This window comes from Microdochium trichocladiopsis (genome assembly GCF_020744255.1).
Source record: "Microdochium trichocladiopsis strain MPI-CAGE-CH-0230 chromosome Unknown B0I36scaffold_6, whole genome shotgun sequence".
Lineage (NCBI taxonomy): Eukaryota > Fungi > Ascomycota > Sordariomycetes > Xylariales > Microdochiaceae > Microdochium > Microdochium trichocladiopsis.
Window position 1 is genome coordinate 2,305,537 of NW_025763549.1, and position 16,280 is coordinate 2,321,816.

General features: G+C 55.3%; 5 protein-coding genes across 5 annotated transcripts; 4 read left to right on the top strand and 1 right to left on the bottom strand.

Moving 5' to 3' along the window:
* Nucleotides 1-157: 157 nt before the first annotated feature.
* B0I36DRAFT_385022 (Hydantoinase B/oxoprolinase-domain-containing protein) lies at nt 158-4,599 on the bottom strand (the record flags this gene model as incomplete). Its single annotated transcript, XM_046161037.1, has 4 exons — nt 158-548; nt 630-3,542; nt 3,600-4,461; nt 4,533-4,599. The coding sequence occupies 4 exons, from the start codon at nt 4,597-4,599 to the stop codon at nt 398-400; spliced, it is 3,993 nt and encodes a 1,330-aa protein (XP_046011824.1). The 3' UTR covers nt 158-397.
* A 971-nt stretch (nt 4,600-5,570) lies between these two features.
* B0I36DRAFT_270203 (FAD dependent oxidoreductase) lies at nt 5,571-7,165 on the top strand. Its single transcript, XM_046151270.1, has 2 exons — nt 5,571-5,900; nt 5,967-7,165. The coding sequence occupies exons 1-2, from the start codon at nt 5,685-5,687 to the stop codon at nt 7,041-7,043; spliced, it is 1,293 nt and encodes a 430-aa protein (XP_046011825.1). The 5' UTR covers nt 5,571-5,684; the 3' UTR covers nt 7,044-7,165.
* A 1,106-nt stretch (nt 7,166-8,271) lies between these two features.
* Nucleotides 8,272-9,936, top strand: B0I36DRAFT_245588 (putative allantoate permease; the record flags this gene model as incomplete). Its single annotated transcript, XM_046150167.1, has 3 exons — nt 8,272-8,764; nt 8,820-9,245; nt 9,311-9,936. 3 exons carry the CDS (start codon nt 8,272-8,274, stop codon nt 9,934-9,936), a joined length of 1,545 nt encoding a protein of 514 aa, XP_046011826.1.
* Nucleotides 9,937-10,673: 737 nt separating this feature from the next.
* Nucleotides 10,674-12,084, top strand: B0I36DRAFT_244633 (FMN-dependent dehydrogenase; the record flags this gene model as incomplete). Its single annotated transcript, XM_046150075.1, has 3 exons — nt 10,674-11,028; nt 11,099-11,375; nt 11,448-12,084. The coding sequence occupies 3 exons, from the start codon at nt 10,674-10,676 to the stop codon at nt 12,082-12,084; spliced, it is 1,269 nt and encodes a 422-aa protein (XP_046011827.1).
* A 931-nt stretch (nt 12,085-13,015) lies between these two features.
* On the top strand, nt 13,016-14,511 carry B0I36DRAFT_375014 (nucleoside phosphorylase domain-containing protein; the record flags this gene model as incomplete). Its single annotated transcript, XM_046160325.1, has 2 exons — nt 13,016-13,974; nt 14,418-14,511. The coding sequence occupies 2 exons, from the start codon at nt 13,016-13,018 to the stop codon at nt 14,509-14,511; spliced, it is 1,053 nt and encodes a 350-aa protein (XP_046011828.1).
* Nucleotides 14,512-16,280: the final 1,769 nt, after the last annotated feature.

Genomic DNA, 16,280 nt, shown 5'->3' on the forward strand with positions numbered 1-16,280 from the left:
AGACGCAGGGACGCTTCTTTACCCATGATTTATGGGCCATGAGTTCCCGCCGCCCGTTCTTATCAGCAAATGTCCGGTGTGGCATCCGCATGGAAGTGGGTCCTCTCGGTCTGGCGTATCCGGCTCCGCTCAGGGCAACCATGACTGACGTACGTAGTTATGGCGACTGGCCATCCCACCAAACCACTAGTACATTGCCTTCGCCTGCAGTGGCTTTGATGTCAGGCTGACACGGCTGAGGAGCACATAGTTCCTGAAGAAGAAAATTGATCCAAACTGTCCATGAAGCGTCATCACTTTCCGAGTGCAGCTCGCGAACCAAAATCGCAGTCAACTGCGACAAAATCATAGCGCCAGTTCATACAAGACAAATCCGATTCATGTACGCCAATGCCATTTAAACTCCTTCTGCTGTCATGGTCCAGTTGTGGACACTCCCTCGTGGCTCAAACGTTGACATCGGGGCGACCCCTGTACCGTTACTCTTGATGGCTCCCGTGCCATTCACCTCACCCCCCGAGGCCACACCCCAACCACCACCTCCAGGACTAGAATTTCGCCTGTCAGTATTTTCCAATGTCCCTAATTGCAGAAAACGGGAAGAAGATGGGGCGACTTTGTTTACTTACGTGTTGATAATCACGCGCTCGCCAGGCGATACCTTGAGCTCCATCTTCCCGCCAATGTTGATGATTCTCTCCCGGCCGTCTGCCTCCTTTTTGACATACAGGTTGACACCCCTGCCTCCCGGCTCACCTCCATCAACACCATACGGACGCATGACGCGTCTCTCGCTCAGCATCGACACTGACAGGGGGATACGGAACTCGACATCTCGGACGCAGCCCTCGCCGCCGTTGAATTTTCCACGACCGCCACTTCCCTTCCGAAGCGTCCACTGTCGGAGGATGACGGGGTAGCGGCTCTCGTACACCTCGGGATCGGCACAGCGCGTGTTGGTCATGTTGACGTGCACTCCAGATGTGCCGTGCCAGCTGGGTCCCGCTCCGTGGCCACCGGCAATGGTCTCGATGTAGCCAAAGCCAGGCACGTCCTTTCCAGAGGCGTCCTTGCCGCCCATGCCAAAGGCGAACACGTTGACACATCCCTGTGACGCGGCCATTGCCTTGAAGGCGCCCAGGATGACGTCGGTGACGCGCTGAGACGTGATGCTATTGCCGGCACATACGGCGGCGTACCGTGAGGGATTGAGGATAGTGCCCTCGGGGATGATGACGTTGATGGGTGCCAGGCAGCCTTGATTGAGAGGGATGTCCACATTGATAAGGCAGCGTAAAGAGTAGATCACGGCGGAGTGGGTGATTGCCTTGGGGGTGTTGAGACAGTTGAAGGCTTCCTGGGACGTGCCAGTGAAATCAAAGTCGGCCAGGCCCGTCTCGGCATCGATGCGGATCTCCAGCTTGATTACTGACCCGTCATCCAGGTAGTCCTCGAATGACAAGCGACCGTTGTTGGCCGTCCTTGCTACCTTGCGGAGGAAAGCCTTCACCGCCGTCTCCGCGTTGTCAGTGATGGCGTTCATGTACGCGTGCACAACCGGAAGGCCAAACTCCTTTATGAGCACGTCGATCAGTTGTGCACCCTTGCGGTTGGCTGCGATGGCGGCTCTCAGATCCGATACGTTGTCGTTGTACGTGCGAGAACCGCTGCAGCCCTCGTATTGAGAGGGTTCATCATAAAGAAAATTGCGAGTCTCCTCCTCGTTGAACTTCCCATTGCTCACAAGCTTGTAGCTGACGGCAGCGGCGCCCTCCTCGTACAGGAATCTGCTGTTAGAAGGCATCGAGCCAGGGCTGATGCCTCCTACGTCGGAGTGATGACCACGGGAGGCTACCCAGAAGATAATGTTCTCCCCCGCTTCGTCCCACACGGGGGTCATGACAGTGATGTCGGGAAGATGAACACCGCCTGCTACAGGATGGTTGCTGCACAGCACGTCGCCAGGCTTGAGGGTCGACCGGTAGTGCTGGTTTTGGAACCGGACAGCGTATTCCATGGAGCCCAGGTGTACCGGCACGTGGGGCGCATTGGCCACAAGGCGGCCTTCGGGTGAGAACATGGCACATGAAAAGTCGAGGCGCTCTTTGATGTTTGTCGAGACAGCGGTCTTCTGGAAGGTCCGGCCCATCTGTTCAGCAATGGACATGAACCTGTGCCCGAAGATGGAAAGGCTAATGGGGTCAATCTTGGTCTCGCTGAGTTCCCGTGCCTGTGAAGATTGCAGGTCGAGGATCACATGACAGCTAAGGATTGTGGCCTTGACACGGGGCTCAACCACAATAGTCTGGGTCTTGTCGATGATGATGGCAGGGCCATGAATGATGGAGCCGGGGGTCAAGGTCTCAAGGCAGTAGACGGGTGTATCAACCCAACCCGACTGAGTAAAGTAGACAGCCGACTTGCGGTCCTCCGCGCCCGCAGCAACATCCGACGTCTTGACAGAACGGAGTTCCTCATATGGAGACTCATTCACGGCATCCAGGGACTGGCCGATGCCACGGACCCGGATGTCCTCGAGGAGAACCTGCTTATCGGGGAATGTGAAAGAGTATTCTCTGAAATGCTGGCGAGTGAATTCCGCCAGGTAGTCTCCACCAGCAGGCTCCAGAACCATGATACTGTTGTCGGTGCCCTGGTATCGAAGGTTCAGATACACCTCGTGGGTGATGCGGTCTTTCGTGACACCGTCGGTCAGGAGCTCCTTGGTCACCTCGGCTTTGAGCTCGTCAATGATGGGCTGTACGGACTCGGTGGACTTGAAGGCCCCAGAGGCCGGCCGCTGCGCCTCGTGGACTGTGTCGGCAAGAGCCATGCCGTACGCCGAGAGGACCAACGAGTATCGATGTACAATGACTCTGCGGATGGACAGCGAGGTAGCGATGGCGCAGGCATGTTGGCCGCCAGCTCCGCCGAAGCAGGCCAAGTGATGTGAAGAAGTGTCGAAGCCTCGGGCCTCGGTCAACGCTCGGATCGGCTTGGCCATGGTCTCATTTGCCACTTCAATGAAGCCCATGGCAACTTCCTCGGGGGTCTTGGTCTGACCCGTCTCGGCGCTGATCTGCTTGGCCAGCTCGGTGAACTTCTGGCGGGTGATCTCCACATCCAGGGGCTCGTTCTCACGCTTGCCGAAGATCTTGGGGAAGTAGTCAGGGATCAGCCGACCAGTGAATGCATTAGCATCGCTGATGGCCAGAGGGCCGCCCTTGCGATAGCAAGCAGGTCCCGGGTGCGCGCCTGCCGAGTCGGGCCCAACGGCAAACAGGCCGTGCCTCCAGTGGAGGATACTTCCACCTCCAGCAGCAACTGTGTTGATGTCAAGCTGCGGGGCCATGATGGAGATTCCAGCCGTGCTGTTCTCAAAGGTATGCTCGAACGAACCATCGAAACGAGACACGTCGGTGCTTGTGCCTCCCATGTCAAAGCCGATGACTGGGACGTTCTCTTCGGGGTGGAAGCTGGTTCTGGCATATCCGACTACACCACCAGCGGGGCCGGATAGAACGGCCCTCAACCCGCTGAATCTGGGAGGGTTGTTAGCAGTGTGACAAGCTAACAGTGGGGACGTCTCGCTTGCTTACTTTCGCACGTCTACCAAACCACCGTCGCTTTGCATGAACTCGCAGCGGGTATTGGATGACTTCAGTCCGTCCTTGAAGCCAGATTGGAACCCCTTGATATACTGCTGCACGACGGGCGTCAGATACGTATCTGCAGTTGCCGACATGCCACGGTTGATCATCTTGATCATTGGCAGAGTGAGGCATGACAGTGTAATCTGGGTGAATCCGATCTCCGAGGCGATCTTTTGTATCTCCAGCTCATGCTCGAGAAACGTATAAGAATGGACCAAGCAGACGCAGATACTCCTGAATCCGTCGGTGTATAGCTTCTCCAAGTCAGCCTTAACCTTGACTGTGTCAATCTTCTTGAGCACACGGATAATCTGGCCGTTTAATCCCCTGACCAGATCAGGGTCACGCTCGGCGGCTCTCTCGATCTGGAGCATGTCGTCATCGTACGTGGGGCTCTGCTGGTAGCCCTCTGGTGTGACGCGCTCTGATACCTCGACGACCGTCTCGTAGAGCACATCCGGCTTCACAATGTTGAGGTCGAAAAGCTTTGGCCGGGATTGGAGACCAATCTTCAAGCTCTCGGCGAAGCCCTCGGTAATAAGGAGAGCCACCCGTTCGCCCTTGCGCTCCAGCAGCGCATTGGTCGCGACAGTGGTGCCCATGCGGATGCTCAACTCCTGAAATTGTGAGGTGTCGATTGGTTCGCTCCGAGAAAAGCTCTTGCCGGTGGCCAGTTCGAGGATCCGGCGGATGCCCTCACGCGGAGCGTCGGCATAGTTGGCGGGGTCCTGTGAGAGAATCTTGACGAGAATGTCCTGCTCTCGGCCTTGAACGATGCCCAGGCAATCTGTGAATGTGCCGCCTCGGTCTGACAGTCCCAGAGTCAGACATGACTCAACCAAGAGAAGATGAGAACAGACGGGACATGATAATACTGACCTATGGCAATCTTGATGCTGAGCTTGGGATCGCCCACTGTGTCATTCTGCATCGGAGTGCTTTCCATGATTATTCAGTGAAGTGATGATGTGTGGACTCGGGTTCGATGCATCCCAATCCAGACGGCTCAAGGGGCAAACTCCACTTGCGACAAAGGCGAGATTGTCCAGGTGTTTTGAAGAGTGCTGAAAGACTGCAAAGCGGCCTCTGGGATTGACTTTATCTGTTGAGGGCGGAGACGGCTCCGAGGCGTTGAAGTCCCACGATACCTAAGCCTGGCGCGTATCGAGGTACCAGAGTGGAGACGCGGAGACACCCTTTTGGAGCCGCCTCGGCTTTGGGCACATGGAGAGTGGCAAGTTTCGCACCTGCTACCATGGAATGTCGAGGCGAAGGAATGGAGCCCATTCGGACGTGCAAATCCGTCATCGGAGTCGACGAGGGCGAGGACGTTTCCGGCGACACCCACTCGCAGAGGCCTTTGAAGTTGGAGAGGACATGGGCAAGCACATGAGATGTAATGGCCTGGAAGGTCGAAGCGAAGCTGTGGCCCTTTGAGCCACTGGAAGATAAAGGCGGGAGCCTATCAGAGAGGTGGATCAGCAAACAGGTGCGTAACGCCGGCCCGGATCATCCAGGCGATAAGGCAACTAAGGGGTCTCCACGGGCGCTAGACACGGCGGTCGGGAGAAGGCGGCTGGGCCTGGCATCGTGGCTTGCGATCGGCGGGTGCCGGCGGGCGGCCACGATTATCTCCTCGCTTCCACCTGCGACTTGTGCAATCACACGACAGGCATTGTTGCCAAAACTCAGGGCAGGTCGTCCCATCACGCCATAGGGAGACCGAGCCTCTGTCACGAGGTGCAGTCGCATACACATCTTCAAAGAAGAAAGAGGTTTGCTCCCCACAGCACTTACATCAGCAGGTAAATCAAGCTACAGCGGAACAAAAAGAAGTGTGAGAAAAAAGAGAGAGAGAAAAGAAAAATAACGTGTTACCATCGTCCCATCTTTTTTTTAAAACATCATTTCGCTAGTCACTATATAGGGGAAAGCCACTGCCACTGCCACCACAGCTCGTCCGCCAAAAGTTCTCGACCTAGCTTGATCACTAGCCCTGAAGCACCAACATTTCACGGATCGCCGACCGCCATGGCCTGCAAAAACACTACACAAGAGTCTGTGTTAATCCTCGGCGCGGGCTGCTTCGGCCTTGCGACCGCGCACCAGCTGGCAAACGCCGGCTACACAGACATCACCGTCCTGGACAAGGACGATGTTGTCCCCAGTCGCTTCTCCGCGGCCAACGACCTCAACAAGGTCATCCGCGCCGAGTATCCCGACCTCCTCTACACAGACCTGAGCTTGGTAAGCGGCGCCTGCAGATTGCATTGATGGCAACGGGCAGTCGGGACTGATAGTCGTGGGTTTTAGAAAGCGATCAAGAAATGGCAGACAGATCCTCTATACACTCCGCATTACCACGAGACGGGCTTCCTCAACGTCACGTCCAGCGCAGCCACCCAGCAGACTAAAAATGTCGTCGAGACGTACATCTCGTCCATACAAGCGAATCCAGCCTTTGACGGAAAGGTGCAGCGCGTCAGCGGAGAGGATCAAATCCACAGCCTCGTCCCCGCGTTCAACGGTCCCATCCCCGGATGGTCAGGCTACTTCAACAGGCTGGCTGGCTATGCGCACTCAGCCAACGCCCTCAGGGACGTCTATCGGGATTGTGTACGGCTCGGCGTCAAATTCCACCTGGGACCGAAAGACGGCGAGGTGAAATCACTGCTGTTCGCCGCCGCCCGTGGTGTCAACATCTGTGTAGGAGCCAAGTCTCGAGGAGGGACGCTGTATCAAGCACAGAAGACAATCGTGGCCCTCGGTGGCAATGTCTGCAATCTGATTCCCAGCCTTGGACCGCAGGTGACGGGACGTTGCTGGGGTGTTGCCCACATCCAGCTCTCACCAGAGGAGGCGGCCACTTTACGCGGCATCCCCGTCACCAACGTGCGCGACCTTGCCTTCTTCTTCGAGCCGGACCAGGCCACCAACAAGCTCAAGTTCTGCCATATGGGCGGCGGCTTCACCAACTACGCGTGGTCGCAAGATGGCCTCTCCGTGCCGTACCCAACCCTCTCCGAGTCTAAGCTTCTTCCCGCCGGTGACGAGATGCAGATCCGAAAGCTTCTTCGAGACGTCTTCCCCCAATTCGCCAATCGCCCGCTGATCGATTGCCATCTGTGCTGGTTCGCGGATACGGCCGATTCGGACTACATCATCGACTACGTCCCGAACACGGACAATTCTCTCGTGGTGCTATCTGGGGACTCCGGTCACGGCTTCAAGATGCTGCCCATTTTCGGAGACTTCGTACAGACCCTGTTGGAGATTGGCAGGCAGGCAGAGCCCAAGTGGCAATGGAAGGGTTCCAAGTCAAAGGTGGGCAGTGCTTGGAGGGCTGGGGCGGGTCAGGAGCTCGTAGCCATAGTTCCCGCGAAGCTATGAACAAAGTGTTGCGGAGGACTGAGTACCGCCCGTAGATGGTCTGAGCACGGTCATGGTAGACGACGGTAAGCACAACCAGCCGTTATAGATAGGTACATGGATATTATCTCAATACAGCCAATCACGTTTAGTCATGATTGATTGCTGCGCACGCTCGGTGGCCCTTGAGCACCAGTCCGGCAGAGACGTTCGGACAGTGCGCCACTGCACGCGCTAATCCCTGCATCCAGAACAAGCAGTTGCCGACGCCCTCGGGGTACGGTACGGTAGTCGTTGGGGCACGCGAGCACTCTATTTAGCAAGACAAGCCCAGCCCTGACCTCGGCTCATGCCCTACACGACGTAGGTAGGGTTTGATTTTGAGTAGACGAAGGCGTCCCTGTGAGGGTCTGATAAGTGAAGATTCCATGGAACTCGGTGCTCCAAGTGATTGAATTGTTCGCCCGCTAGTTAACCTTAGGTGCGCCACTTGGCTGTCTGGATCCTTCTGCCTGAGTACCGGTAGTGTCTGACTCATGTCCGTGGAATCTTCCGTCAGCGATGGCCCCGTGGATGCAGAGCCGAGCCAGGGCCGTCATGGTTTGTTAACATCATGCTTAATCGCTCATTTACCGCGTGGGGGGGGGGACCCAAGATCCCCATCACACCTATCACAATCAGTGGGTCTGATTTCGGCGCAGGCGAGGCGGCGCGGCGTCAGTCCCGGCCTAGCACTCCCTGGGAACTAGAATGCGGATCCAGACCCTGGGGAATGTTAACGTAGAAGGTCGAGGCGAGATTTCTAGCCCCGAACCTTACCTATCAGCCCCATATTTCTTCGCATACGTCGGCCGCCACTCATCCCCCATACCAAGCTTGCACGTTGCGCTACGAGGCCCAAAACCACGATAGGGTCCGGGGTAAGCACGGGAACAGCCTTCAGATTCGACAACAAGAGATATCGCCTCGACCTTCTGACCAGGTCTGCGGGTTTATCTGTGTGGCACGCTCAGCCGCTTCTTGACCTCCGTGGCTTCAATAGCAGCAACTTGGTTATGATCCTCTGATAAGAGACCACAGCAGGACATTGACATCAACTGGAGACTTCTGGGTGATTTAAGCACTCGTTCCCGTCTATGTTTCTACGCTCTTGTCCAGTACCGACACAGAGCCTTTACATATACCAGCATCTTCAATTTACAATCGCCTCGTCCACATTTTTCAACCAGCGTCAAAGCCGCTTCTCAAAATGAGCGAAGTCGAAAAGCGCCCGCCTTCGGCTGACGATGCTGCTCCTGCCCTCGAGAGCCAGCGCTCCGAGCTGATCAGCTCTGGCGCCAGACCGGACGTTGCAGCCTTGTTTCTCGCAACCCTGAGCCCAGAGATTCGAGACCAGCCAATCACTCCAGAGGAGTCTCGCAAGCTGCTTTGGAAAATCGACCTGATTCTGATTCCGTTGCTCTCCATCTCCGTCATCATCGCCGCCGTTGACAAGGTCATCATCTCCAATGCCGCCATCTACGGAATGAGGCAGGACACGGGCCTTGTGGGCGACCAGTTCTCCTGGATCGGCTCGATCTTCTATTTCGGATTCTTGATCGCGGAATGGCCTGGCAACGTCTTGATTCAGAAGCTGCCGATTCGAACCTTTTACGGGGCTACTGTTCTCTGCTGGGCGGGCCTCACCTTTGCGACTGGCGGCACGAGCAACTTCGCAGGTCTCGCATCAGTCCGCTTCCTAAGTGAGCTTCTGTCGGTATAAACAAGCAAGAGAAGCTTTCGCTAACCTGGTCTCAGTGGGTATATTCGAGTCTATTGTCTTCCCCGTGTGTACTCTCGTTACTGCCATGTGGTGGACAACATCGGAGCAGCCTATCCGAGTGGCCATCTGGTTCAATACACTCTCTTCCGTCATCACGGGTCTGCTCTCGTACGGCATCGGACATACACATACATCAGTGGCTCCCTGGAGACTGCTGTTCTATGTTTTGGGCGCCATAACAACTGTCTGGGCCGTCATTATCTACACCTTCCTGCCCAGCTCGCCGGTTGAGGCATGGTGGCTCAACGATCGCGAGATATTCATCTGCCTCGAACGAGTCCGCAAGAGCAACACTGGTATGGAAGACAAGAACATCAAATGGTACCAGGTCAAGGAATGTCTTCTAGACCCCAAGTCCTGGCTCATCTCTATCTTCGCGTGCGCTGTCAACATCCCAAACGGTTAGTGTTCCTCCCCACTCCGAGCCGGAAACGACCGAGCATGGTTCTGATGCATCGTTATATAGGCGCTCTCGTGACGTTTGCGGCTCTCATTGTCAATGGACTCGGGTTCGACCCGCTCACCACCACCTTGCTTGGAGTCCCAACCGGTGTCCTCGGCACCATTGTGTCTCTGATCTTCAACTTTGCCGCTGGCCGCCTGCCTGGCTACCGAGTCGTCCTGATTTTGATCGCCATCATCCTTCCTGCTCTTTCCGCCATCTTGCTTTGGCAACTCCCTCAGGGCAACAAGGTTGCCCTCCTCGGTCCTTACTACCTGTTTTACTCGTACTGGGCGCCCTACACCATGTGCACCTCCCTGCCCATGGCGAACACGTCCGGCCACACCAAGAAGGTCACGCTCAATGCCATGTTCTTCCTGGGGTACTGCATTGGAAACATATTGGGCCCGCAGGTCTTTAGGGCGAACGACGCGCCAACTTATCACAAGGGCTATATTGGACTCCTGGCAAGTCTGATCGTCGGTGCCATCTGCATCAGCATCTACGGTATTCTATGCAAGCTCGAGAACCACCGGCGGGACAAGCTGCAGGGAGGAGGGCCTCCGCCTCAGACGGACGAGGAGAAGCGACTTGAGGCCTTCTCGGACAAGACGGATCAGGAGAAGCTCAACTTCCGATACAGTTATTAGGGAAACATATTTAGCAGGATACGCAAATTAGCGTCCTTCGAGAATCATAACAACGATAATCTCTCCTAACAGGGAAACCTTTCTGTTCAGTCAATCGATACTTCAAGTTGTTTTGTCCACCTGCTTCTGTAGCCTCGTAATAGCCTTGATCTCAACGCTTATCTGCTGAGTAGGTGGCATCGCGGATGTAATGATCAAGCCTATCATAACTTACAGTAGTTCAGTATAGATTTAGCAACCAAGGCCCTGATGGACTGTAAGTCCATGGTATAGGTCTAGTTGAGGCATCATATCTCATACATGCAACTCTCAGAGCAGCCAGTAGCCATGCTTTCTTAGCGACTATTGACGCTGCAATTGACTTCTGAAGTGTTAGAGTAAGCGTGCATTACGCCAGCGTCACTGAACGCGAATAAAGCCTTTGCATGTGATGTCACTATGGCGGCATCTGCATATCTTCGTCACCGTTGAGCAACCGTACATGCAGAAATGGGAACTACATATAGCAGCAGTGATCAGGTGCGCAGTCTCGAACGCGTCATTTTAAAGGGCTGTGGACTCTGCGAATTCCCGAAAAGGTGATATTTCGCACGCAAGTAATCAATAAAATCAACCACAGCTATGGCACAGGGAATTATGGGCGACGCCGGCGAAGATTAAAGCCTGCTACACGTTCGTCGCTACATCTTCTCTCAACATATTTGAGAACTTCTTACCGAGATAGCGCAATCGTCATCATGTCTACACTTGACCACTCTTTCCACCCTGTCCGTCGCGATCCTGTTCCCGATCCGGTATGTTACGAGAAGTCCATCTACCAGAAAGGCCTCAACTACGAGCGGCCTCCCTTCACCTTCCTTTCCAGCAATTGGGAAAGTCGGGCTTCCGATGTCTTGTCGGCGACGAGCAAAGGCTATCTTATCGGAAATGCCGGGACTGGCGAGACCGCTAGGAAGAATACGGATGCTTTCAAAAAGTGGTCTATTGTTCCCAAGCGCCTCCTCCAGACTAAGGGCCTGCCGGCCTTGCAAACCACCATCTTTGGCGAAGAGCTGCAATTTCCCATTGCCGCCGCGCCGGTCGGTGTACAGCGTAAGTTCTTCCCCAGGCCATTGCGCCGATAGCCCCTTTGCGCAGCTCGTCCATCTGAATAGTCCCGCAGGCATCTTCCACCCTGACGGCGAAGAAGCTGCCGCACGCGCTGCTGCCGAGAACAGCATCCCATATATCCTGAGCACCGCGAGCAGCACGAGCATTGAAGACGTCGCAAAGGCCAACGGCACCGGCGTACGATGGTTTCAACTGTACTGGCCCGATAATGAGTTCAGCGACATTACCATCTCGATGTTGAACCGCGCTAAGAAGGCCGGCTACACCGCTCTGGTCGTCACCTTGGATACCTACATCCTCGGATGGCGCCCGAGTGATATGGACAACGGGTGAGGAATAACAGGGCGCTAAGAAATAACCCCGACCGACCACGACAGTTCACTGATTATTCTTCCCTGTAGCTATAACCCGTTCCTCCGCTCTGACCAGATCGGCACTGCCATCGGCCTCACCGACCAGGTCTTCCGCCGCATGTTCAAGGAGGAGCACGGCGTCGAGTGCGAAGAGAAGCTGTCCGAGGCCGCTGCAACGTGGGCGCGCATGATCTTTCCTGGCCAGAGCCACTCTTGGGAAGATGTCAAAATTCTACAGGCTCACTGGGACGGCCCGGTCATCCTCAAGGGAATCCAGTCCGTCGAGGACGCAAGGATGGCCGCCCAGATCGGCGTGCAGGGCATTGTCGTCAGCAACCACGGCGGCCGGCAGGTCGACGGCGGCGTGAGCTCGCTGGGCGTGCTGCCGAGGATCGTCGACGCGGTCCGCGCCTGCGGAGGAAATGACAAGATCGAGATCCTCTTCGACTCTGGTGTCCGGTGCGGCGCCGACATTGCCAAGGCGCTCGCGCTTGGGGCCGACATGGTTCTCGTCGGCCGGCCGTATATCTATGGTCTGGCGCTAGGTGGGCAGGCTGGAGTGGGCCACATCTTAAAGTCGCTCCTGGGCGAGCTGGAGCTTACTTTGCATCTGGCGGGCATCTCCTCGGTGGATAAGGAGCATCTGAACCGCGATGTGCTCGTCAAAGAGGCCGACTTGTTCTAAGCGGAGTGGGATACAAAGCATGTCCCAGTATCTAATCCCGGGTCTGGATGCCCAATTGAGCAGTTCCCGGGATCGACCAGGGTCGGCTCAAGAGTGCAAGGTGTCGCACTCTACCACTAAGGCAAAAGCGAAGGTACCCTCTACTAAGTAGTGGACTTGTACTAGGTATATGTACTGCGACACAAGGAGGCATTCATTTTCGTGTGGCTTGATGGCTGCTCAACGATCAAGTCTACCCTTGGCGGTACGCAACAGCCTGATGGACCTTGGCTGTAGACTCTCTCGCGCACAACGTGCCACGAGTCGGGTTCTTCTGCAGGCATGACAAGTCGTCGTACCTAAATGAACTCTAAGGAGTACAAGATTGCTGCAGGAGCTTGTATTGCCCAATGATAAATGGGCAACTCTAGGATGAATATGCTCACGCCGCTGGGGAACAACGAGGTGAGGTTATCCTATAATAGTATTCAGGCTGGCTTTCTTGTCCAGAGGAACGTTGCCTTTCGGTGCTGAAGCCCCTGATTGATAGGTGAGGCATTCTCCGCTTCCCCTACGACCACCTTTTATGAGGTGCAATCTGTTCTTTGACACAGTCCTCAAAATGTGTACCTTCTAGCCAGCAACTGCGGTGGATCGAGATGGAACAATTGAAAAATCACAACCAAGAATTCTAGATGCCCTCATCAACCTCTGGGCTGTTAGACGAAGCGTGAGTGCGCATGCTACAACCCCGGGGTCTTTGATGGTTGGCCCCTTGTTGGCAGTCACACGCGATCGAGCCCCCCGTAGCTGAAAGACAGGGCATCCGTCAGCTGTGGCAAACCACATCAGGTTCAGCCCTGTCTCTCCTCACCAACACGCGCTCGCTTCGAGACGCGCTCTCCTGGGCGGTTCCGCCACCGATAGCTTGGCTGGAAAAGGTTTCTGAGCCATGGCCGTTCGACATGATGCTAGAAGCCAGCGCGACTTCCTGGACCACCGCGAGTACCACATAGTCTGGTTTGCGCCGCTCGCCATCGAGGCCGCAGCAGCTCTGGTCGTGCTCGACGAAAGGCACCATGGCCAGTTCCGGACTCCCCCGGGCGTCAACAGTGTGTACAAAGCCGGCAGCATCGCAGGCCACAACGTCGCCATTGCCACCTTTGCTGCTGGCCAAGAGTACGGCACGAACTCGGCTGCTACCATCGCAAAAGAAATCGAGATCGTCTTCCCCAACGTCCGTTTCGTTCTTCTTGTCGGAGTCGCAGCTGGCTTGCCGACGCCTGACCGCGACATTCGGCTTGGAGACGTTCTGGTGGCGGTGAGCCAAGGTGATGCACCGGCCGTGGTCGACTACCAACTTGGCAAGGAGACAGCAGAGGCAGGCTTCGTACCCCTTCGGCAAGGGTACCTGTTGAATCCCATTCCAAGGCTTCTGGGGGCGGCCATCAATAGCCTACGGCTTGAGGCGAATGAAGGTTTGGATCTGGTTATGCAGAATTTCCAGAATGACTTTTCCATCCACCGGAACTTCTCTCACCCGGGCCAAGACCAAGATGTTCTTACAACCAAGATAGAGGACGGCTCGCAAATACAGCTGGACCGACCGCGGCGCCTCGAGACAGAGCAGACGAGGTTATGGTACGGCACGATAGGGTCAGGCAACAAGCTCCTCAAGAACTCGACAATCAGAGACCAGCTGCGGGACAAGTTTGGCTTGATTGGCCTGGAAATGGAGGTTGCTGGCATGATGAATATCCTCCCAACAGGCGTCATCAGAGGTGTTTGCGACTACGGCGACGAGCAGAAAAACAAAGCTTGGCAACCATATGCCGCCGCCGTGGCGGCTTCGTACGCCAAAGCGCTTCTAGCATCGCTCCCATCCACGGCATATGCCGCTTCCAGATCACGGTCACAATACTCCGTCAACAAACCTGGTCTGGCCTTGGGCTACAGATCCGAATCGCCAGCAACGTTCGGCACAGGCCCGTCGCTTTCCCGTCGCCACACAGCGGAAACAACACGCATAAATGATTTTCAGGAGTCTTTACGATATTCCGGGCTTGGACACCGTGCAGAAACGATCACCGATCCCGAGGCCTATACCTGCCGCTGGATTCTCGAAGATACACGATACTGTAGCTGGTGTGGCGGCGACGAACAGCAGTTGTCGCCCCCTATGCTCTGGATCAAAGGAAACCCCGGTGCTGGCAAGTCTACAATTGCCAAGTTTTTGGTGAGCCAGCTACCTTCTGAATGGACAGCCGCCACATTCTTCTTTGATGCCAGCGGCGTGACCCTGCAAAAGTCGTCCCTAGGGATGTACCGATCTCTGGTGTATCATCTGGCAAAAGGCGACCCCGCAGTGCGCTCGAAACTGTGGGCACTTTGGGACAAGAAGATGTCGACGGCATCAGACTTGTGGGAAGAGCACCGGCCCGACTCTGAATGGAGTGAAGGGGAGCTCAAGTCTCTACTGCGAAATTCCTTTAGCGATGGCTCCATGCAGCCATGCGTTCTCCTCGTGGATGGTCTGGACGAATGCTCAACGGCCAATGCAGACGGAAGCCGACCTGATGGCCCCCGTGAGATCATCTCATTCCTACACGAGCTTCGAGATCGAGCTCATGCCTCTCAGACCATGGTACGAATTTGCATTACAAGTCGGTCATCTTTGAAAATCGGCTCGAACAGTACAATTGAGATCACCATCGATCAAGAAAACGGCAACGATTTGGCAGCATATATGGCCACCTATGCACGACGGCATTTGCAGATCCCCGCTGTTAATATTGCGACGTTGACAGAAAGGATCCTACTGAAAGCCCAAGGGATCTTTCTCTGGGTCAAGCTCGTCCTAGAGAAGGTTTCGCTGGCCATTGACAACGGCTACAGTTTCCAGTCTGTATGCGCGATAGTAGAGTCACTGCCGACTGAGCTGTCCGAAATATACTCGAACATGCTCTCAACGACGTCAGCCGGCTCGAAAGACTCTGCTCTCATGATCAAGTTTTGGCAGTGGATGGTTCTGAGCAAGCGTCCACTTCGATTGCGGGAATGGTATGCGATTTTTGGGCTGATCCACGGTCAGCCTTTCAATTCTTTGAAATCCTGGAAGCAAAGCTCGGCATTCCCAGGAGATGAAGCACAACTTGCCAACATGATACGTCGTGTCTCAAAGGGCCTATGTGAGGTCTCTGCGAGCGATAGACATCCCGCCGATGACGAGGACTCGATAGCGGCTGGACCTGGTTCTATGCTATCCGGCCTCGGGGAGTCCCGAATCGTCCGCATGATTCATGGTTCGGTTTCGCAGTTTATGCTTGAACGTGGTTTCCGCATCCTAGGTGCCCCGTCGGACCACGCGGAAAACATGGCCGGCGGGCACGGTATGATCATTTCCTGCTGCCTGGAATACATACGCATGGAGGAGCTCGATCACTATATGCAGCACCGCGACCGCTATCCACCATCATGGGTACCCTCAGACGGTACGTTTGATGGAATCTTTCGAAACTCCTCGATTCTTAATTTCGGCTCGGCCGCTTCTTCTGTCGCCTCGCACGTCGCTACAGAACCTCTTAACGACCACCCAAAGACTTCTCTTGACACCAAAGCTACAGAAGCCTTCAAACGGATGCTCGCGGCAGATGAGTTCCGCGAAGCAGACCGAAAGTGGTACTTACAACGATATCTGAGCATCCAAACGACAGAAGACCTTGGATGCGGAGCGCCAGCATCCTGGCCGAGAGCGACATATACAAGCAGTACTGAGAGTGCCGCGGGAGCCAAGAGTGAGCCTCACAATCGACGAACTGATCTCGATATGTTGATTGGAAATCAAAAATCTGTTGCAGAAAGCAAAGGAAAGGTCCCTGCCTCCAACCTTGCGCCCAGCATGGCGACACAAGTCCTGGGAACTGACGATATCACCGCGCTCCTGAGCTATGCAACGCATATTGTGTTTGAGCATGCAAATGAGACCGTTTTCTTAAGCGAAGAGGACTCCTCCCGGCTTGTGCAACAACTACAATCTCACTGGAGGCGCATTGTCTTAATACGAGGCGACCTCAAGAGCGGCATCACGCTGACACAATACTGCCTGCTATCAGGCTTGAAGAACCTATTCGGGCGCGCTCTCAGGCATCAGGATGAGATTCGGCCGTACAAGTTGTTCGCATTGGCCTGTGCCAAGAATCTTGACTGGGCAATAGAAA